General features: G+C 34.0%; 2 protein-coding genes across 5 annotated transcripts; both read left to right on the forward strand.

Moving 5' to 3' along the window:
• Positions 1–1,854: 1,854 nt before the first annotated feature.
• Positions 1,855–11,753, forward strand: LOC141702040 (zinc finger protein BRUTUS). Of its 2 annotated transcripts, XM_074505741.1 has the most exons (14): positions 1,857–2,444; positions 4,260–4,469; positions 5,220–5,414; positions 5,498–5,865; positions 6,513–6,738; positions 6,931–7,099; positions 7,222–8,427; positions 8,587–8,758; positions 8,848–9,069; positions 9,159–9,296; positions 10,178–10,412; positions 10,522–10,581; positions 11,357–11,428; positions 11,506–11,753. In XM_074505741.1, exons 1-14 carry the CDS (start codon positions 2,160–2,162, stop codon positions 11,635–11,637), a joined length of 3,690 nt encoding a protein of 1,229 aa, XP_074361842.1. In that variant the 5' UTR covers positions 1,857–2,159; the 3' UTR covers positions 11,638–11,753. The 2 variants fall into 2 exon arrangements, with proteins under 2 accessions (XP_074361843.1, XP_074361842.1); XM_074505742.1 differs by lacking the exons at positions 10,522–10,581; positions 11,357–11,428; positions 11,506–11,753 and having other exon boundaries at positions 1,855–2,444; positions 10,183–10,382.
• A 1,763-nt stretch (positions 11,754–13,516) lies between these two features.
• Positions 13,517–22,595, forward strand: LOC141702043 (chaperone protein dnaJ 15). Of its 3 annotated transcripts, XM_074505746.1 has the most exons (13): positions 13,517–13,780; positions 14,006–14,248; positions 14,676–14,799; positions 17,978–18,060; positions 18,140–18,251; positions 18,324–18,428; positions 18,552–18,602; positions 20,666–20,755; positions 20,850–20,958; positions 21,079–21,227; positions 21,302–21,355; positions 21,612–21,705; positions 22,064–22,202. In XM_074505746.1, the coding sequence occupies exons 2-12, from the start codon at positions 14,121–14,123 to the stop codon at positions 21,666–21,668; spliced, it is 1,062 nt and encodes a 353-aa protein (XP_074361847.1). In that variant the 5' UTR covers positions 13,517–13,780; positions 14,006–14,120; the 3' UTR covers positions 21,669–21,705; positions 22,064–22,202. The 3 variants fall into 3 exon arrangements, with proteins under 3 accessions (XP_074361847.1, XP_074361845.1, XP_074361846.1); XM_074505744.1 differs by lacking the exon at positions 21,612–21,705 and having other exon boundaries at positions 13,521–13,780; positions 22,064–22,595; XM_074505745.1 differs by lacking the exons at positions 13,517–13,780; positions 21,612–21,705 and adding an exon at positions 13,787–13,914 and having other exon boundaries at positions 22,064–22,595.
• The last annotated feature ends 371 nt before the right edge of the window (positions 22,596–22,966 follow it).

A 22,966-nucleotide genomic window follows, 5' to 3' on the forward strand; every position in this document is an offset into this window, starting at 1 on the left:
ATGATCACGTGGATTATCAAATTTTATTTTGATTCGATAATTTAATTACTAAATACTCAAATAAATAAATTAATAAAAAGCTGGTGTAGATTTGATTTGTGACAATTAAAAAGTTCATCAATGTTCTAACACATGTCTTATAAATATAATAAAATATAGTGTTGTAGTAATTTAACACATGATTTTTGTATATTAACTTCAACAATATATTTTATAATTGTGCATTATTATTAATATAATATTATATTTAGATTACAATTGGAGGAAAAAAATAATGGGAGAGAAGAGATTTATGAAAAATGAGAATTTTTTTTAGTGATAAAATTGAAATAAGACATGTTTAATAGACATTTGATAAATATACAGTATTTTAAGTTATCAATATAATATTATTGGAGCATTCATTTATATAAAATATTTTAAATTCTATTTTAGATCACAGAGTTCAGGGCAATCTCGAGCATACATGGAGTCTTCTATAGTTCTATTCAATCATACACTTTCTAGTTTCTCCTTTGCCACTACTTATCCATTGCTTTTTATCATGATAATCTAGTCCTTGCTAATATATTATGAATGATATATGATTGGACCATTACAATAGATAATTCCTACTTACTATATTTAAATTTATACTGTTTCCCTTTAAAGGTGAATGCATTTCATCAGCTTTTTACATATGTTGCTTTCAGAATAGATATTGGTATCTGCCTATATGAACATGCACATCTACTTTTCAAAGAGTTTATAATTTATAGTACTAAACTCGGGCTAACAGTAGTCTTTGAAACTTCTAACTCTGCGTTCATTTTCGCTAGTAAGTAATTGTCTTTTTCATACCAAAGTTATGCCTTTAACCGGGTGACGAACCGCCAAACTCCCACTGTCTGGCGATTCTACATGATATTTACGAGTGAAAAAGGATATTTAAATACTTTCTTTAATGATTCAATTTGTTGTGGGGAAATAATAACATGGGTTATTTGGATTGATCCGAAATACTCGAATTCGGTCTATTTATTTGATCCAATTTTAATGATTTTTAAATAAAAAAATTATGTAACCTCGTTTTTAGTTTGATATTTAAAATTTGTAACTATATTATATACTCTCCTAAGTGTGTTTGACTTTCAAATCGTCAAATTAATCAAAATTTGACTAGAATCTATAAATATTATAAAATTCAAAATGATTAAAAAATATATAATTTAGAAATATATTCAATCAGTTTTAATAGGCAATTCCCAAATTTTATAAATAATATAAGAATAGGTAAATTAATTCGGTCAATTTGACTATGAAAAGTCAAAAATCACAACAAATAATTATAATACCGAGAATATAGAAAAATTATATAAGATAATAATAATGTAAAATTTGCTAAATTTGTAAAATTACATACATCTATGGAATTGAATTTAATAATAGATTATATTTAAAAAATGATTTTTTTATTAATATTTTGAATTAATATATATATAAAATAAATTAATTTTAAATATTAATTAATAATTTGTAATTTATCACGACAGACACAAATTTCAAAATTTTTATAAAATTGCATATAGGACTATATACGACATGTTCAGCTAAAGATTTTACTCATCCGAGATGCTAACTCACGAGTCCACAAGCCAAACGGAGTAAATCTTTTTTCCGTACCGTTCCAACACACTTGCAACGACTCATCTCACACGCACTGTATCGTTTTACGCTAGCGCGCGCACACAGTCTTGTTCATGCAACATAAATAAATAATATCCACCTGGCATTTTCATTTCCACGTATACGGAACAAAAATTATATTCATCAAAATAATTTAAAACCTTGTCTGCCTTATTATTATCCATCATTTTAACCTTATTCACGCATTTCTCCTGCTCACCCTTCCCGTTTTAGAGAGAGAAAGAAACAAACTAATCTGGATTACTTTTCCCCTGCAAAATATACACACACAAAATATAGATATACACACAATTGGGAAAAGATGAAATTTGGCGACAATGGAAACACAAACACCCTAGGGTTTATGTAATCTGAATCACCAATACACAATCTCTCTCCCATCTCTCTCTCTCTCTCCCATCTCTCTCTCTCTCTCTCTCTTATCTCTCTCCCTCTCTCTCCTGTATATAAAATTGAGCTTTGTATATATCGAGATGGCGACGCCATTGTCAGGGATTCAACACGGAGGAGGCGTGGCAGTAATGGCAGGTGCGACAAACCAGCTCGAATTGTCGAACAAGCGGAGCTGTTCGAAGAGCTCGGCGTCTCCAATTAGGATATTCTTGTTCTTTCATAAAGCTATTAGGTCTGAGCTAGATGCGCTGCACAGAGCTGCTATGGCTTTCGCTAGTGATCCTAGTAGTGATATTAAGCCTTTGTTGGAGAGATATCACTTTCTTCGATCCATTTATAAGCATCACTGCAATGCTGAGGACGAGGTTCGTGTTAAAAGTGTTTCGATTTTGTTTATTTCTTGTATTTGTGTTACTGTGTGGAATTAATTATGGAGATGTGTATGAGTTGTTTAATGTCATGGAAAATGTTGTTTGTACTCGAAAATTTTCTATCGGTGATAAGTGTTATGAAATGATTGAATTGTGGTGCTGATCACCACTTAATTGAATTTTAACCTAGAAATATTCTGACAGTTTGTTGCTAGGAATTAATTATAATTGTTTTTGTTTATGAATGAGATGATTGTACATGTTATTGTGCAAATGTTGCTCTGAAAACGATATAATGTAGTTGTATGTTGCAACACGTGTTTTGGTAGTTTACAGGTTTCTGATTTTCCTAAAATAAGATATTCTCAAGTTAATTTTGGTCGCTCTCATTAATTAATTGTTTGAGTAGTGTAGTCTTTGACAAGTCTTGTCTAGCTCCGTGAGTAGATCCTCCTGACGGGCTTCAATGGATAGCCCAAAGGCCTCTATAATACCTCTGTAGCCCTTGTGGCTTCACTGCCCCGGACTTGCCATTGTGCGATAATACCACCAGCCTCATCCCCAGCAATTTGACGTATCAAGCTTTCTATAGTCGGCTCTGGATACCATATGTATAATAGCATGTGTTACAACCTGAATCAAATTCAGTTTTCTTTTTTCAAAAATCAGGCCTATCCTGACTTCGAATCGGAAATAAGCCAAAGTTTACTACTGGCCCAAATGCAATAACTAATGCAATAACTTAGGTGATCCACAAACCCCAAACAATTATGATTTGTTGGTGCAATTGGTAATACTCTTTCTTATTTACTGAACAAAGTGTCTTAGATGTGGGATTATTTCTAGAAAGCATAATGTTCTTTTACTCGTATAATGGATTGTTTGTTTGGTTTATATCAATTGTTTGCCATCCATATGTACGTTGGCCCCATGGATTCCATGCTTTGAAATTTTGACACTTCTAATTTGTGTAACGGCTATGTTTATGTTCTTTCTGTGATAAAATATCTTGTATAATATTCATACAATCAATTTTAGGAAAACTAGAAAAGTTAAGTATGATACGAGCAGACGTCATTGTTTTGCATGTTCTTTGGAATATGTTACCCGATTTCTGGGATCTAATGTTTTGTCATTTACTCGTGTATGATGTCTGCACACACACATGTTAATATTCTAACGTCGTTCTTTCATTCTGACCATATACTACATCGTGATTGGTCGTATATATGTCTGTGGCTAATATTAATTATATTATGTCTGCTGTTGAATATTAATTTCCTGCTGTTGAATATTAATTTCCTGCCCCATGCATCTCCATTTCAATTCTTTAATTCCGATCGTTATATATTGTATCATAATATTTTATATTTTTCTAATAAATACTCAGAAAACCTAACAACCGGTCTTAACTATGTTCAGATATTTCAGGTGCCAGCTTGAGATTATAAATACCCAGATACCAGCCTTAATGTCATTACTGCTAAATAATTAATAGTTGTTTCAGTTAATCTGTCAAAATGATTTCATGGTTGGTGGTGGTTGATGGGCTTTTTTGCAACAAGTTTTGCCGAATTTTACACTTTTCTTAAATTTTTAGTAATAATATGTACTAAGTTATATATCCCAGGATTTATATTACCAGTATTGTATGTATTACCGAACCTTACAAGTCTTGACCTATATATTTTGGCATTTTATTTCTTAAAAAGGCATATCTTCTGGAAACCTAAATATAGATTTCTGATATCAATTATGAATTACATAAATACAAAGGAATCACCATGAATACGACTTTTGAAATGGCAGGTCATATTTCCAGCTCTTGATATCCGTGTGAAAAACGTAGCGCGAACTTACTCCCTTGAGCATGAGGGAGAAAGTTTCCTTTTCGATCAACTCTTTACGCTGCTTGATCCAAATATGCACAATGAAGAAAGTTGCAGGAGGGAACTAGCCTCATGTACAGGAGCTCTAGAAACATCAATTAGCCAGCACATGTCCAAGGAAGAAGAGCAGGTACTTTAATTTAATCCTTTTTTGCCTTTCTATGCTCACATACGATACAGTAGTTTCAAGTAACCTAAAGTCTTACAAACATCTTGGATTTATGATATATGGAAATTTGTGGCCAAGTTACAAGTCTTGGTACTTTTGTTAGATGTATGTAGCATCTTCCATGCCGAGTGTTAGGGAAGGCATGTAAAGCTACCTTTTTCTTGGTTTATGCTATATCTAAATTTAACATGCCTACTGTCTTTCTAGATTTATATTATGCGAGATTTTATCACTGAAAGTTTGTTTTTGTCCATATCAAGGATTTTTTAAGTGTTGGCGTCTGAAAGGAATCCAAATTGTTGTTGGGGTTGTTGTAATTATTCATTTTTTGTTATTGCAAATTGTATCGCTCTAAGACCATTCTCTACATAAATCTGAATTTGAACTTGAGACTTGAAAAAAATTGCACCTTATTTGATTTGTAATAGTTTTGTTGATCTAGTGATAAACTGTACGTGATGCGGATACTGCATTGTTCCAGTAAACATTGATGAGTAACTAGGAAAGACTTCTGGCAAAGATGTAACTTTTAACTAGATCTGACAATCCTTCCTAAAAGTCTAATTTCAGTTTTACCTCGAATTTCTTCAGTTACGGGTTTGAAGAGTAGTCAATCGGTGTACATTCCTTGTCCAACAATGCTGGTTCACAATGTTGAAAGCTATGTCATTTGAACATCTCAGATAGATAGGTTTACTTTGCTTTTGGCAGGTTTTCCCGCTGCTTACTGAAAAGTTTTCATTTGAAGAGCAAGCTTCATTGGTATGGCAGTTTTTGTGCAGCATTCCTGTTAACATGATGGCAGAATTTCTTCCTTGGCTTTCTTCCTCTATATCCTCTGATGAACGCCAGGATATGCGCAAGTGGTTTCGCAGAGTGATCCCAAAAGAGGAGCTGCTTCAACAGGTGACATCACTAGACTGTAAATTGTGTTTATTTTTATCTTTGTGTCACTATGTATCCTCCTTGACTTTTCTTCTTAAATAAAGATTATTTTCACTTGGATGGATGGGGAAAAGATTAATAAGAAGCGTAAAAGTTGTATAGATCATTCCGAGCTCAAAAGTCCTACAGATTCCGAGGCTAGCACCTCAATATGTTCGATTGATAAAGGCCAGTGTGCTTGTGAATCTTCAAACACTGGAAAAAGAGAGATTCTGTTGCCAGACCGCTGCCCTGCAAATTCAACTCTGGACCGACCAGTAGATGAAATATTGCATTGGCACAAGGCAATAAAAAGGGAATTGAACGATATAGCTGAAGCAGCTAGAATGATACAGCTATCTGGAGATTTCTCTGATCTATCCACATTTAACAAGAGGCTGCAATTCATTGCCGAAGTTTGTATTTTCCACAGGTATGCCTAAGTATATTCCTTTTAAGTCTCTTTTATAATCTCTTGTAATTTTTATTTTAATAATAGATAAGGAATCATACTTGGAACCAAATGCTGTTGTAGCTCATTGTATTTTTTGTTTTTATTGAACATCCTTGTATTGAGAAAGATGGTAACTCTTAGTTAAAGTTTTTATGCTTATATGGTAGTTGGTGACTGTAGACAACTCTCTTAAATATATTCCACATGTAGTACTTTCTTTACAAGATGCTATCCCTATATATGCAACTTGCTGACTGTATGCCACGTCTCAGTCAGGATGTACCTCTATGTAGCATTTTCTTGTTTCTCTTCAATTATACGGTTTCTAAAACCTTATAAGATATGTAAACATCTCAAATAATGTGAACTCAGGAGTATTTCTTTAAGAAATTTGTTCTCGAGAACCTTGCATTTTCTAGAAACTTTATCTTAATCCTATACAAAGTGAGATTGCTTTGAAACTCAATATACTTCATACCTGCTTGTCATGTTTCTCAAGCAGCTTTTGTAAAATTTAACATTTATCTTCTGGATTGCATGTCTTACATTTCCTGTTTTGTTTTTGCTACTTTTTATGATTATACATTATCCTTATCTATTAGTTTATCCTGTCACATCGAGTGCAGCATTGCTGAGGACAAAGTTATATTCCCAGCCGTAGATGCAGAGCTATCATTTGCCCAGGAGCATGCAGAAGAAGAAAGTGAGTTCGAAAAGTTTAGATGTTTGATTGAAAGTATAGAAAGTGCCGGAGCCAACTCATCTTATGCAGAATTTTATTCAAAGCTGTGTTCACATGCTGATCATATAATGGGCACTATAGAGAAGCATTTTCATAATGAGGAAGTTCAGGTGAGTAGTTTTATGTGTTGGTCGTATTTCAACAATATCTCTTAAGCCCTAAATCCTTTCAAACATGAAACCTCAGCTTGCAAATCATTTTTCTGGGCTCTCCTGTTCAGGCTTGCTGTAAATTTCACATGTGTTTGGGTGTTTAAGGTTGTACAACTTTTAATGACCTCAAGTGATATGTGGCATTTCTAGGTTCTTCCACTTGCGCGGCAGCATTTTAGTCCCAGAAAACAGCGAGAACTTCTGTATCAGAGCTTGTGTGTGATGCCCTTGAGACTAATTGAGTGCGTCTTACCGTGGTTGGTAGGTTCACTAAGCGAAGAGGAAGCGAGGTCATTCCTATATAATATGCATATGGCAGGTTCAACATCAGTAAACCTCTTTTGCTAATTTCTTTGGTTACTTGTGTATAGTAGATAGTTTTGTGTAGATTTATCTGTTTGACTTTTTTCTTAAAAAACTTGTGCATACTTACCAATGCAGCCCCAGCATCCGACATCGCGCTGGTTACTCTTTTTTCTGGCTGGGCATGTAAAGGTCGTCCAAGTAATGTTTGTTTGTCCTCAACTGCAATTGGGTGTTGTCCTGCCAAGTTGCTGACAGGAAACACAGAAGGGCCTGCTAAAGCATGTGCTTGTACCTCATTCACGCCTGTCCAAAGTGTTTCTGTAGGCTTAAAAGATGACCATGAGAGGCAAGTCAAGTGTGGAAACTCATCGCAAAGGGACGAAAGGAATGTTAGTGACCATTCAGGCTCCACAAACATATCAAAAGTATCTTTTGGTAGTCAGTCGTGTTGCGTGCCTGGACTAGGAGTCAATAGTAATAATTCACTTGTTACAGCTAAATCCCTACGTTCGTTATCATTCAGTCCCAGTGCTCCTTCCCTTAATTCCAGTCTCTTCAATTGGGAGACAGACGTGAGCTTGACAACCAGTGGGCATGTGACAAGACCCATTGACAACATATTTAAGTTTCATAAGGCCATTAGCAAAGATCTAGAATTTCTGGATGTTGAATCTGGAAAACTTAATGATTGTAGTGAGGCTGTTCTCAGGGAGTTCAATGGTAGGTTTCGCTTGTTGTGGGGCTTATATAGAGCTCACAGTAATGCAGAAGATGATATTGTGTTCCCTGCACTAGAATCAAGAGAGACCCTTCACAATGTTAGTCACTCTTATACGTTAGACCACAAACAGGAAGAGGAACTGTTTGAGAATATTTCTTCTACACTTGCGGAGCTTTCAGAACTTCATCGAAACATAATGAGCACAGGTTTAAGTAGACGTAACTCTGTTTCTTCTGATCACAATGATAATTTGCAAAGATACAACGAACTGGCGACAAGGGTTCAGGGAATGTGCAAGTCCATAAAAGTAACTCTAGATCAGCATATTTTGCGTGAAGAACTTGAACTTTGGCCTTTATTTGACAGACATGTTTCTTTGGAGGAGCAAGATAAGCTTGTTGGTCGTATAATTGGTACTACAGGTGCAGAAGTACTACAGTCTATGTTACCATGGGTAACTTCCGCTCTTACTCAGGAGGAGCAAAATAAAATGATGGACACATGGAAGCAAGCGACTAAAAACACTATGTTTAGTGAATGGCTTGATGAATGGTGGGAAGGAAAACCTTCCGCATCTTCACAGGCATCAGCATCAACATCAAATGATGTTATTTCAGAAGGTTCCTTTGCACTACTTTTTACATGAGTGCATCTTTATTTTGCTTACTGTATACTCTTTTTGTTTCTTGCATCTGTACTTGCTGAGGTCTTTCACCTTGATGGACAACTGGGTCAACTGCACATGAAATGAGCTTATTCTTTTATTTTTTAATTTTCAGGTACTGATGTCCATGAAGCCCTGGACCAAAGTGATAATACCTTTAAGCCTGGGTGGAAAGATATTTTTCGGATGAATCAAAATGAACTCGAGTCAGAGATAAGAAAGGTTTCCCGGGATTTAACTCTTGACCCAAGGAGGAAGGACTATCTCATCCAAAATCTTATGACCAGGTCTGCCTTTGTTATATTCATGATGATAAGTTTCTAGTTATATTTAAAAGTTTTTCTTGCAGCCTCATATTTGTTCTTTAATGGTTCAGTCGCTGGATAGCCGCTCAACAAAAGTTGCCTCAGGCAAGAACCGGTGAAGCTTTAGATGGTGAGGATGTACTTGGATGCTCTCCTTCGTATCGTGATCCAGACAGAGAAATTTTCGGGTGTGAGCATTACAAGCGAAACTGCAAGGTGCGTGCTGCTTGTTGCGGAAAATTATATACATGCAGATTTTGCCATGACAAAGTCAGTGACCACTCTATGGACAGGTAATTTTTTTGGTATCGTATCTTTTAAGCTTCCTTTTACCATTCCCAAAAAAAGTATTTTGCATGTGAAGTTTCTGTTGCATTTACAGGAAGGCTACTTCAGAAATGATGTGCATGAAGTGCTTAGAAATTCAGCCGGTTGGACCAGTTTGTGTAACACCATCTTGCAATGGACTCTCAATGGCAAAGTACTATTGTAGCTACTGCAAATTTTTTGATGATGAAAGGTAATAGATTTATCTTGTTAGAATCTTGTCTTCTTGGCCATAACTTTATTATATTATCTAGATCCAGATTTTAATAGATTTATACTTTTAAAATCTGTTTTTATGTGTTTTATTGTTTTGAGTTATAAATAACTCACTAATTATGGTTACGCTGTTGACAGCATCATGCCATAAATTTTGGTCAGTCTCTGACCACACTTGCTTGAGTAACAAGTGAGAGGATGGTGTATTATTATATTTTTCTTTCCATAAGATAAAATCAATTTAGTTCTGAAGAGAATAAAGGCGATCCCATCCTAGGACCACACTTGTGTTAGACAATGTACAAAATTATGGATTTCAAAATTTTACAAATTGTTGACGCATTATGATAAAGGTCAGCTCTGCAGAGAAAATGATAGATGTCTAAATTACACACTTTGGAAAGCTTAGAGATCCGCACTGAAGTAATATTGTTGATGACACTGATGCTTAACACAAATAAACAATATAAAGAGTAGCTTGCGGCACCTTGGAAAGAAATCATGTGGCATATTGGTTTTATTATAATCTTTCTGTTTAGTAAATTATTATTTAAGATGAACATGGTAGCACCTGGATTATAACTGCTTATGTGATGATTAATGTTGTAAAATTGTAAAATCCAGCACATTGGAGATCCTCGTCATTTATGTTCAACATGACTGAATGAATGGAATAATGTGATTTTTGTCCCATCAATTTGTCAGCAAAGCTTTTACTGATCTTATAAAACAAAGAACTAGTAACTATCAATTTGAAATATCATCAAAGAGAAGGATTATAAAATGAATATATTACATGAAACTTTTAATTGGATTGGATCTGTGACATCAATCTTCCTTGTTGTCTTCTTTCCTCAGGACAGTTTATCACTGCCCATTTTGCAATTTGTGCCGGCTGGGAAAAGGGCTCGGTGTTGACTTCTTTCATTGTATGACATGCAATTGTTGTCTGGGGATAAAATTGTTGGACCACAAGTGCAGGGAGAAAAGTCTAGAAACAAACTGCCCTATATGCTGTGATTTTATGTTCACGTCAAGTGAAAGTGTCAGAGCACTTCCTTGTGGCCATTACATGCATTCAGCTTGCTTTCAGGTTTGATCATCTGTTTTATGGCAGTTGTGTGCTTACTGCATATAGGCATCATTCCTTGTTACCCTTTTGGTTTTGGTGAATTTTGATCTTTGAGGCTTCCTCTCTACAGGCGTATGCACACACTCATTACATCTGTCCAATATGCAGCAAATCTATGGGAGATATGTCTGTAAGGAATTTCTTTTTTCTTGGTCTTGGCTGTAGAATGTATTGTTGATAATCTCTTCCATGATTTTCAGCTTTTTAAATGCGAAAACATAGTTGGTTTACTCATTTGATCGATGTGAATGTTTGAGTGAAAATATTTTAGTTTTGTCAGTTATTATCTGAACTCTTTGTTCAAATACCATGTCTCCGTGTAATGACTGCAGAGTACAGACAAAAGCTTCTTAATACCTATCATGTTATCATCTCGGATATGAATTTATTTTACACTTCATAATTCACTGGCCAACACCCTTCTATCTATTTATGATACGGCTAGGTAGCATCAATAAACTAGAAACAGTTTTCTGTCAATAAAAAAAGAAGGGATGGCTGTTTTCCTTGCCCAGGTAATCTTCGTGGATCAAGAAAAATATGATGGAGGATTTAAGTTGGTTAATTAAGCATTTTTAAATTAATTTAACTGCAGAGTTTGTTTGTGGGATGGAAATCACTTGAGAGTTAAGAATAATGTCAGGGGAACAAAAAAGGAATCTTTATAATCTCTCTGAGATTAGTATCATATTGTGTTAAGAGTGAAGACTCACTGAACCATGACTCAAGACTTTAGAAGTCTGCATTGAATGATAAGCACCATCATTTTGTGGCGTTTACAACTTACAGATATCACAAATGTGTACTGCTTGTTTTGCCTTTAATCAGCATCCAGCATAGAGAATAGTCATTATTGTCAAGATTATTTTTCTGTATCAAAATTTGTGTTCCTTCCCACTTGCTAGGTCTACTTCGGCATGCTTGATGCTTTAATGGCTTCTGAAGTGCTTCCAGAGGAATACCAAGACCGCTGCCAGGTACAGTGTCTTTAGTATAATTCTTATAATGCAGTCTTTGAAGTGACAAACCTTACCCTCTACTTCTGACTATCCAGGATATATTGTGCAATGACTGTGACAAGAAAGGAAGTGCTGCTTTTCACTGGCTATATCACAAGTGTGGGTTCTGTGGATCATACAATACCAGAGTCATTAAGGTTGACAGAAACCCAGATTGTGTGAATTAAGTAGGTGATATAGGGAACTCGCTCACAATAGTGTTCGAGGCTTGTATTGTGAGACTGCAAGTAGCCTTGTAAAAAGCTTTATGACCCGTCAGTTTAAATTTTTAGTCATTATGATACATACATCTAATCAAGCTCAGGGTTTGGGATTATGTCATGTGGCTCTGGCATTTGTTTCATCTAATATAGTGCTTAATGAGAGCTGTGGACACAGGTTAATGAGTCGGGGAAAAAGCCACTAAGCAGGCAATCGCATGGTTGCACCCTAATAAGATTGAATTCTTTTTTTGATAATATCTTTAGGATTTTCTTCTACAGAGCAAGTCATCTCATAAATTCTTATGGTAAAATATTAAGCAGGATTACACTGACCATCGTACTCAAATGTCTGGTACCATATTTTGGTACCCTTTTTTCCTTATAATTCTAATGTTCTATTCTTTTGTTTATATTCTGTACCAAGTTTCTCTTTGTAACAAGAAATGCCAAATTTCTTCCGTGTTCCTTAAATTTATCATATATGTATGTTTTTTTTTGTGCTGAATCCAGAGAAGCTCGTAAATCTTCAATCTCATGTCAAGAGTGCAATAGTGTTTTTTTTTCTAATTACAGTGTTTTTTTTCTTCTACCGGAAATGTATTTAAAGGTGCCCTGCACTTTCTAGCTTCGGTATTTGCTAGTTCCTTATGCTTTGCAATATTTTTTGTAGACTACGAACACGTTTAAATATTGCTATTCAAGATACAATCCTTTGAAACATTGCACGCCAAAACTTATTCTGTTTTCTCTGATATTTTGAGGTTAGAGAATTCATGAATTTTACTTAAGAAAGTGGACAAAATAATTTGAAATATACATGATAATGTTTGTTAGGTAGTAGCAATGATATTAAATTAATACTATAACTACGTATTTTCAGTCAACGTATACTCTATGAAATGGACTTGCATTATTCACAGTAAATTGGAACACAGATTAGGAATTCAAGTCCTTTTTTTTTGCTAATTGATTAGGAATTCAAGTCGATTTTAGGATTACTGAACTCAATTCATTTGGCTAGGATACGGTTCAAGATTCGTTGCGACTAGATTTACACATCATATTATAATAAACATATTATATACATTTTTAAAAATTATACTGTACTTGATTTTAAATTTTGACATACTATTGACATGGAATGACAGGTTGATGTGGAGTTGGTAGAGGCTGCACAAATAAAATCTATTTTGATTTATGTTATACTTTGAATATATAAAAAAAGTTATGGAACTTAATAAAATTAACCCATCCACCAATTTGTCGATAAATTTTTTATTAAGTTGGCAGAAAAAAAATTAAAGTTTTGATTAATCAACATCCCAGTGTTTTTAATCAGTTAAAAAAATCATTATATTTATCATTATAAATAGTGTTGTAAAAATCGAGAATCAGGGAAGATCGGTCGAGCACCCGATTTAGGATTAATTGAAAATCGGGGATTAATCGGAAGGATTAATTCGGAGTAAAAATCGGATGTATGATAATATTAAATTATATTTAATATATTATTATGATTATATTACTTATTTATTAACAAATATATATTTATTATATCATAATTTCTATAATTATTCATTTTTAAATTAATATAGTATTTTAATTTTAATAAATAATTATATATACTGCAATAAAAAAAAATTCGTAAAAATAAATCGAATTTTAAAGATCGAATCGGTCGAATACTTTATAGGGAATTAATCGGGAATTTTTTTAAAAATCGGGGATTAATCGAGAATTTTTTTAAAAATTGGAGATTTTTAGGACACCCATTTATAAATGACTAATGTTTGAAATGACATCACAACAGTGAAACTGTACAGTCAACGGGTTAGTAAAGTCGATGAATCACAAATGACTACAATTTGATTTGGGAAACATAAACATCTTAGCTTCCTTCCATCTGGAGATCCTGTTTGTGTCTGAGCAGCAACGTGCGTGCAACGACAGTAATACACACACACACTTACATAATTATTATATGTAGTTTTGCAGCACAAGTAATACAATACAAAAAGACCAGCTTGGTCTTGGTCTTTTGTACGACCAGCTTCAATTCACCCCATCATTCTTATCTGTCTGGGGTTTGTATTTCTTTTACAGCGAGGTAAATTAAATCTCCTCTCTTTTCCCCAAATTATTACATAAATATTATCATTTTCATTCCCTAAATCTTTGTTTATTGTTTTCTTGCGTTTTGTGTTATCCAAGAATCAAGATAGTGATCCATTACTTTTGATTGTATGTCTCCATTAGATTAATCCCCATCATTTTTCACACACATGTTTTTTTGATTGTATAAATTATTTAATGTTTGAATCTTTGATTGTAGATTTGGCGAATAAAGAGGTGCATTCATGGTTTGAATTAGGGTTGTATTCTTTTTAGGGTAAGTTAGTTTGAAAAGATATATTAAATTAGAGAGTAAGGCACAGATAAGTGGAGGGATGAGTGGTTCGAAAGTGGAGGGGTCTTCAGCTCCTGTGCTTCGTAGAGATCCGTATGAGGTTTTGAGCGTTTCTCGGGATTCTTCTGATCAGGAGATTAAAACTGCTTACAGGAAGCTTGCTCTCAAGTAATCTCTCTGATTCCCTATTATTTTTGTGATTATTTGATATGCCTATAGTTTATAAGTTTCTTAGGGTGTTTTTGGTTTTGTTTGTCAAGATTTAGGTATAGTTTTGAAGTGATCTTTCGGGAAAATAGGGGCAATTTAACTCTTAAGCAAAAATTGTGTTTACCTGTTATGTATGTATGTATTACACAAAGTATGTCTGATGAGCTTGATCTATCTAGTATATCTCCTAAATTCTAAATAACTTAATTGCAACAATGTTTTGAAAAATAATAATGTAGAATGTTGAATTATGAGATTTATATGGTCAAAGATGAAAAATGGAGGTGGTGTTACTAATCGATATATAACAATTTCGATGACTCAAAAAAAATTCCAAGTGATATTTGCAACAGCTTTCTAGCTTTGACAAGTGAATGTCAAACAGGTATCATCCTGACAAAAATGTCAACAATCCTGAAGCTTCGGAACTTTTCAAAGAGGTTGCATATTCTTATAGTATATTGTCCGATCCAGAGAAAAGAAGGCAATATGACAATTCTGGGTTTGAGGTACTTCCGTTTTTATACCTTTCTCATACATGAACTGTTTAGGGAGATTTAAGCTATGACAGTTTTAGTTTTGAGCACTTGTCCTATTAATATCAATAGGATTCTCTCATGTGTATAAACCAAAGGCAGAGAAATAGCAACAAGATCGCTGGTGCTAATCATTGACCTTAGTATTGAACTAATTTTGCAAATTAAGAAAATAAACTGAGAGGGGTAATGGGACACAGTTACTAATTGACTCCTATGGTACTGCACTGGACTAACCATTCATACGTCAATTAAACTCTACGTATAGTAACTAATTAATGCCCTTTCAAGGGTAAACTAACAAGTATTTTTAACACATAATAGATTGTACTTCAAGACTCTTGCTGTTGGTAGATAATTCTTTGTGCATTCAACACACTTTAGAGAAACCGTGATTTCTTTTTTAACAATTAAACACTGGAATTACTTAATATATTAGTTGGTCAAGGGTGTTATTGCTTTGTTTTTTTAAGGAGCCTTTACATCTGCAGAGTGATCATATAGCTGTCGTCCATCTTGTAGATGTTATGTCATCCTAATTTTGTCTAGAGAACAAGTAACTTCCTTGAGATGAACTCAAAAAGGACAAAATAATAATCAAATTTAGGACTCTGTGTGATGCCCCTTTTACAAATACTAAATAGTTTTTCTGATATACTCAATCAATTTATTTGTTAGACCTTTTACTACTAAGTATTGCTCGTAAAAAATACGTATTGTATATTATTTCCCACTCTGTGCAAGTTACATGTATAACAAACCTTCAGGCTCGAAGTGTATATAAGATTAAGATCAATAGAACATTATGTATAAGGCGATATTATACGCCACAAAATTATGTACATAATTGTGTAATTGCTTACCCCCCAGATCTCTAGCCCTGCAGTGGGTGCTCAAATTGAGTAAGACTATAAATATTTGTCAAATTCAAGTGCAAATGAAGTTGAAGAAATTTTAAGTTTTGAATGTAAGCATAAGGTGTGGAGTTTGTAGTTAGTTTCTTCATGTTGATAGGTAGGGAAACGTACTCCTGGACATAATTTGTGTATTTCATAATTCTATGATGTACGCATGATATGATATGGTAGTGATCGCTTCTTTACCTTGATTGTGCAAGGATCATGTCCTAGTTAGTGGATTGAATATGGCCATGTACATACAGTGTTCACTCTGCAGTTTACACAGACTCAAATAAAGAGATTTAGGGTTCTCCATGTGCTGTTAATAAAAAATTGTAATATATTTCTCATATCAGCTGAGACTATGCAAGTAGGCTTGATTTGTAGACCAAGCTTGCAGCCCATTTGACAAAGCCAATCTCAAGTACTTAACATACTTCTGTAGTTTGACCCCCTATAAAGTTTATTTTGTTATAGCGTGTAACTGACCATATGACAGCAATAGTTTTAAAATTGTTCAGCCCTTCGTTAGATACTTTACTTAGTGCTCTGTAGACATTGGAGGGTTGAATATTTTTCTTTTTACGACTTGTAGCCAAATATTGGGAGCTTAGACAACATGAAGAAGTGCTATTTGCACTGTTGCACATTAAGAATGGATCTTTAAATCATGCATTTGTTCTACTAGTGGTAGATTAGTCAATCTGTGTCAAAGTGGAAGTCGTTGATTCAGTGATTTTGTGAGAGTTTACTTACAGAAATTTTTTCCAGTTTTTCTTTTTCCAATTTTCTAAAATTTTCTCACTTTTCTATTTCTAAGAAAATTATTGAAAAATGAGAAAACATGTTCCAAATTAACTTAAACAAAAAAGTAGAAAATATACATGAACACTTCTCAATTGGAAATATATAATTTTTTTATATAATCAATGAACAATCATAAATAATGTTATTGTCAACAAAAATTTTATTATGAAAACTTGTTTTTAAATTATTTAGTTATATTTATATAGTTTTCAATATTTGTATTATATATCAACTTATTATGTTAACAATTTATTTATGATTACTTCATTAATATAAAACTTTTAAATTTTATGCGAGTTTGTTTTGTCTTTATTTTAAAACAAAAGTATTAATATTAATAATATTCATGTATTTCCAGAAAAAAGCAATATAATAATATATTATGCATATATCTTATATAAAAAGGTAGTGAATGTGTGTATATTAGGGTTAGAACGTGGATATTAGGTTAGAACGTGGGTGTTTTCTGTTTTCTTAGATTAGAAAACAATAAAATGCTGTTTTCCAGAGTTTTCTCGTTCCTAGGTATAAATCAGAAAACCGTGTTTTCCATTTTTCTAGTTTTCATTTTAGAAAATATGCAAGTTGAACACATTCAAAATTTTTTATTTTCTAAGAAAAGTTTTCTGGAAAACTAGTGAAGTAAACAACCCCTTAGTATTCTGTTCTGATTTCCTAATTACATATCAGTGTGTAACTTCACTTTTTACATTGCTGCACTTCATGATTATCTTTATAATTATTGCATTCTAAATTTCTAATAATATTGTACTAGCATCGGTGTATGACAAAGAGCCTGTCTGAAACACGAGGCTCTATATTAATATAACATAAGTAATTAGGGATTGTTGGCCCTGAGGATGACCTCATGAGACATGCCTGAGGTTAAAAGAAAACAAGTGTAGTATAGGGGTATTTTTGTAAATACATGGGTCGTGTTAATATTTACAAATTTGCCCTTAAAATATTACAGTATAAAATTAAAATGTCATAACCTCAGGTAATTATTACCTGAGGACAACCTTAGGTACAGTTTTCTCTAAGTAATTATTAAATAAAAATTAACATATACAAAATTAAAAATAATTTGGATTGAACATGGGTAGAATGTTATGATATGATTTTAAAAAGTTCATGGTTTTTTTTTTCAGCTGTAATAGTATAGTAATTATGTATTACAAGTAATCATAAAAAAATTAACATTATTATAATTGTTATAGGATTAAAAGTATGTCTTATATACAATTTGAAGTATATGGAATATTATAATATCAAAGACTAAATAATCCATAATATCATTATTTTAACTCGACCAATGACCGACTAACTAACTACCACCACTTTGTAATGTTTTGACTATAATAGAATAGTATAGTATAGATTTAACTAACTGTTGCTAATTGTCTTCTTTTCTGATAATGCTGGCCATTGGTTGTTTTCAATAGGCTATTGATGCTGACGGCATGGATATGGAAATTGATTTATCTAATCTTGGAACTGTCAACACTGTGTTTGCCGCATTATTCAGGTAGATTTCTACCTGAATTTTTAGGGATTAGGGTTCATTTATTACATATATGTTTGCTAATCAATTTATTTGCTATTAGCAAGCTGGGTGTTCCTATCAAGACTACTATCTCTGCTAATGTCCTTGAAGAAGCAATGAGCGGAACCGTGACAGTCAGGCCCCTTCCAGTTGGATCATCAGTTAGCGGAAAGGTGTATATTTTTTATAGTTTTATAAATTCATGATTTCCAAATGTATTTATTTTCTCTATGCTCGTCTAACAGGTAGAAAAGCAATGTGCCCACTTTTTTGGCATTACTATAAGTGAGGAACAAGCGGAGGCAGGGTTAGTAGTTCGAGTTACTTCAGCTGCACAAAGCAAGTTCAAGGTATGTTGCATTCTTAATGAAATTATTTGACACTGCCGCATCTCTCCACCATAATTTTTTGAAGAAAGAACCCTAATTTTTTCCAGCGGCATGTTAATGCATGCATGTGCCTGTTGTTTGCAGTTGCTATACTTTGAACAAGATGCCAATGGAGGCTATGGTTTGGCTTTACAGGTACTATATTTTTAGTTACATGGTTTGTTATTTGTGTTCAGTTTTACAATATCTTGATCTTGTTATCACCAATAAAAGGTTTGATTTAGAGTTTTGTATTTTATAATTTTGATAATGATACTGAAGTCCCAAACTAGCAATAATTCTATATGCTTGTAAAAAAGATTGGATGTAAAATACATGAACTTTTTTCAGATATGATGGTACAATTTTAACTTTGTATCACCGTAGTGTACCAATTTTGTTTTACATATTGGGTATATGTAGATAGGGTCTTACTCCAATGAGAACCCCCTATTGTGAGATGTGAGATATGAGATCTAATCCTATCCACCCATTTAAATACATCTTATTCATCTCTCACCATTCATTTTAATAATTAATATTTAAAATTTTTAAAAATTCACCATCTTCTTTTTAATTCAACCACCCATCAACAACCACCACCACCACCACCGACTCCATTTCCGGCCAACACCACCTCCGGCGACCACCAGAAAATCACCACCGGAAAATATAAAATCACCACTGTCAAATCAAAAATCACTACCGGAAAATGAAAAATTACCACCTAAAAATGAAAAATCACCGCTAAAAACCGAAAATCACCAGATTCCGCTACTATTGTTTCCCACCAGATCTGGCCAGTCACCAACTCCGATCACTTACCAACATAATCACCACCACGTCATCATAAATCATTACTAATCACCATCAATCAACATTAAAATCACTTTATTAAACACCCCAAAACACCACCTTCAATTTCCACCACCACAACATCAACCATCACCACTACTCTAATATCACACCATCTTCATCACTACCATGCATCAACACCAAAATCACTAATATTTAAAATATAATCATTGTAAATCCGAGTTCGGTCAATTAAAGTTTCATCGATGAAAAATAAAATCAGAGTTCAGATCTGAAAGTGGGGCGAAGTGAATGATTGGGGCAAGAGGCGGTGAAAGAAGTGGAGAGATACGGATTCCGACAGCCATTAGCTCAGGAAGACGGGGAGAGAAGGAAGGAATGGGGAAAGAGAGGGAGAGGGGATCTCTGGGAATTTTTCACGGCGGCGGCCGGAGTTGATAACGACGTCGATGAAAGCTGGGGGTACAGATTAGAAAGTGGGAGGAGATGAAAGAGACGAGGGATGAAATGAAAATTAAAATATAAATCTGTGGTTAGGATTTAATCTAGATATAAATAATGTGTGGCTGAGATTAGATCTCAGTTCTCACAAAAATTTGGGTTCTCATTTGAGCAATTGCCTATGTAGATATATCTGGATAACTACTATATATGTTATGTTCAACTTGTTGATTTACGGATCACTGATCAGGGTATTCGTCCAGTAGTCATCTTTTTTGCTGGCCTGTTAACTCGATTAGTCTGGGCATGATAATAATCTTATATGGTACTTATATGCTGAGTACTAAGCTTAGGTCGTTCTACTATTTTTGTCTATTGGGCTAACTAAAATTTGGAGAAGAATAATTTCAGAGTTTGGAAAAACTTGGAAATCTCTGTAATGGTTCATATTAGCCTAAGTATTTTCAGATCAACAGCTGTGACCGGTATGGCCTATACATATTGTTCTCATATAATTCGAGCGTTTATTAAAATTAATTCATTTGCAACTTAAATTGTAACTACCTTGACCATAATTATACTTTTCCTCATTAAAGGTTTTCTCTTCTTCGATAACTGTCATTTTAGTTTTAACATCTAGACGTTCTTGGGTTTTGAGAGAAAATGAAAGGTGGTATATTAGATTCTAGATAACAGTGTAATCCTAGATTCATGCTACTGCTAGACAACAAAAAATGGACTGCAAATAATGACGTGCATCTATTTAGATAAGTTTTCAGTAAAGCAGTTTATTCTTACTTCTGTTGAAGCATTTTAGAATAAGCTGTACCTAGATACAGGAAATAGAATTTCATAGTTAGATTTTAAAGATAAAATATGGCCATGAGATGCCGAGCAAGGTAGTTAAATCCAAAGGGTTTTTATTGATCGAAAGAGACTAATGGTGATTTTTTTTTGTGCAGGAAGACAGCGAGAAGGCAGGAAAGGTTACAGCTGCAGGGATGTACTTTTTACATTTCCAAGTTTACAGAATGGATTCAACCGTAAATGCGGTATGCAAGTTCAGTTGTCAATTTACTACTACTCCAAACATTTTTTGCACAATCCATCTTGAACCAATGAGTTTAATATTTTATTGGGCTGCAGTTAGCAATGGCCAAGGACCCCGAGGCAGCTTTCTTTAAAAGGTTGGAAGGCCTACAACCTTGTGAAGTCTCAGAATTAAAAGCTGGAACTCACATATTTGCTGTCTATGGTGCGTAAGTTCTTCTTTTCTTTCCCTTTTGTTTTTCCAATTCCATATTTTTTTGTATATGATGTCAGAGCCCCAGGAAGAGCGGAGTTAGTTAGCACTAAAATTTGGTGACCTATGCAGGTGACAACTTTTTTAAAACAGCTAGTTATACAATTGAAGCTCTTTGTACCAAGTCATACGAGGAAACAACAGAGAAGCTCAAGGACATTGAAGCTCAAATCCTGAGAAAGAGAAATGAGCTACGCCAATTTGAAACGGAGTATAGAAAGGTAACAGAATTAAGCCGTCTATTGTGTTATATGTATAGCCATATAAAGCTTGCTCATGCATTTGACGTTTGTAGGCATTGGCACGCTACCAAGAAGTGACTAACAGATATAGCCAAGAAAAGCAGACTGTAAGTTCTCTCTCAAAGCCTTGTGGCTGTCTGTAATTCATACTATGTTTTTAAAAACTATGGATTCAATGTTACAGTAAAAGTAATATTATGTTGAAATAGCTCAAAGTAAAGTGGAACATCAAGTAAACGATGCGGAGACGTTCTTCACAACTCAAAAACAATGAATATTTTCGCTGTTTATGCATTACTTTTCAGATTACCACTCGATCATCCTTTTTACTACAATAGAAAACATCAAAACATTACCTTGCAGATGGTGTTTTCTTATTGCATGTTAATGGTGCTTGTGCCTTGTGAAAGACCTACCTAAAAAAACGACATCTTGTATGGAAGTGGATGTTCCTTTTGTAAGTGCTCGTTTAGCCAGTTTTACTTGGGATTATCTTATTGGTCATAGTTTCACGTAGATCTCAGTTTATAATACTCGAAAAGTTTTTTTTTGCTAATTGATTACACACGCACACGCCAGGGGTCCCGCAAGGGGGTACAAGAGCTCAACCATTGCACCAACACTTCGTTGGCAATAAGTTTTTTTTTGGTTCAAGAATTAATACATGTTTTTTCTGGAGAATATTCTCCTCTTTAATGTTGGGTAGAAAATCTGGTTACTTGTGAATTGGTGATGACGTGTGTGATTTTATCACCATTCGGTGCTAATAATGACATGTGATAAATTTTATCTCCATTTTTTGATAATTAAAACAGGTTGATGAGTTACTTAAACAACGAGACAATGTACATTCCACCTTCACAGTTAACAAAACTGTTCAGAGTAGTTCTAGTGTTAGTAACGGTAGTAGTAGCAATGCACCTGGTGAAGATTATAGGGCTGAGAGCCCCGGGGAAGATGGGAGCTCTGATGGGAAAGATAAGTCCAGCAAAAAGAAATGGTTCAACCTTGGCGGTTCAAAAGCATCAGATAAAAAAAATGGCTGAGTCTGAGTTGGTAATTGCTCTATTCAGATCTTTGCCTTGCACTTAAAAACTTGGGCTCAAGCTTACTGCCTGATTTCCTGAACTTGTGGGTTTGTATCTGCCTTGTGTGGTCACCTTCACTACTTTTCGTCCAATCTTTTTATTCAAAAATATAGCAGTTACACTTGCATTTAAATTTGTATTTGTATTTTTGATTCTCAGGTTTATTGTAAGATAATAGAATACATAATTTAGTGTACCTTGAATGTTAGTTTTTATTATTTTCCATTAATAGAAAAAGAGAAAAACTTCGTTGTTATTATGTATAAAAAATATCGGTTTGCTGACAAGATGTTTAGCCTCAATACAGGTAAATAATCTCATCCTCGATCAATACAGGAAAAAGCAGGCATAGAGGAGGAGTTTTCTCAAGAACTCATTCAAAATGATACCTATGGTTATCGAGCTATCGAACTTGTCTCAGTTTCTGCAAGTTGAAGTTTGTGTAAAGAACAATTCAATTAAGCTATACTTCAGATACCTCTCAATCAAATTTACAAACTTACGTGGCATCGGATCTTCACAAATAAATTAAGTACCACCAACACGAGCCCAGTCAGCACGAAAACTTAATATACAATCGCTGAAACATTACCCTGATCTGGGGAAAAAACAAATGACATATATATGAAG

Source organism: Apium graveolens, unplaced genomic scaffold (genome assembly GCF_009905375.1).
Source record: "Apium graveolens cultivar Ventura unplaced genomic scaffold, ASM990537v1 ctg4577, whole genome shotgun sequence".
NCBI classification, from domain to species: Eukaryota; Viridiplantae; Streptophyta; class Magnoliopsida; order Apiales; family Apiaceae; genus Apium; species Apium graveolens.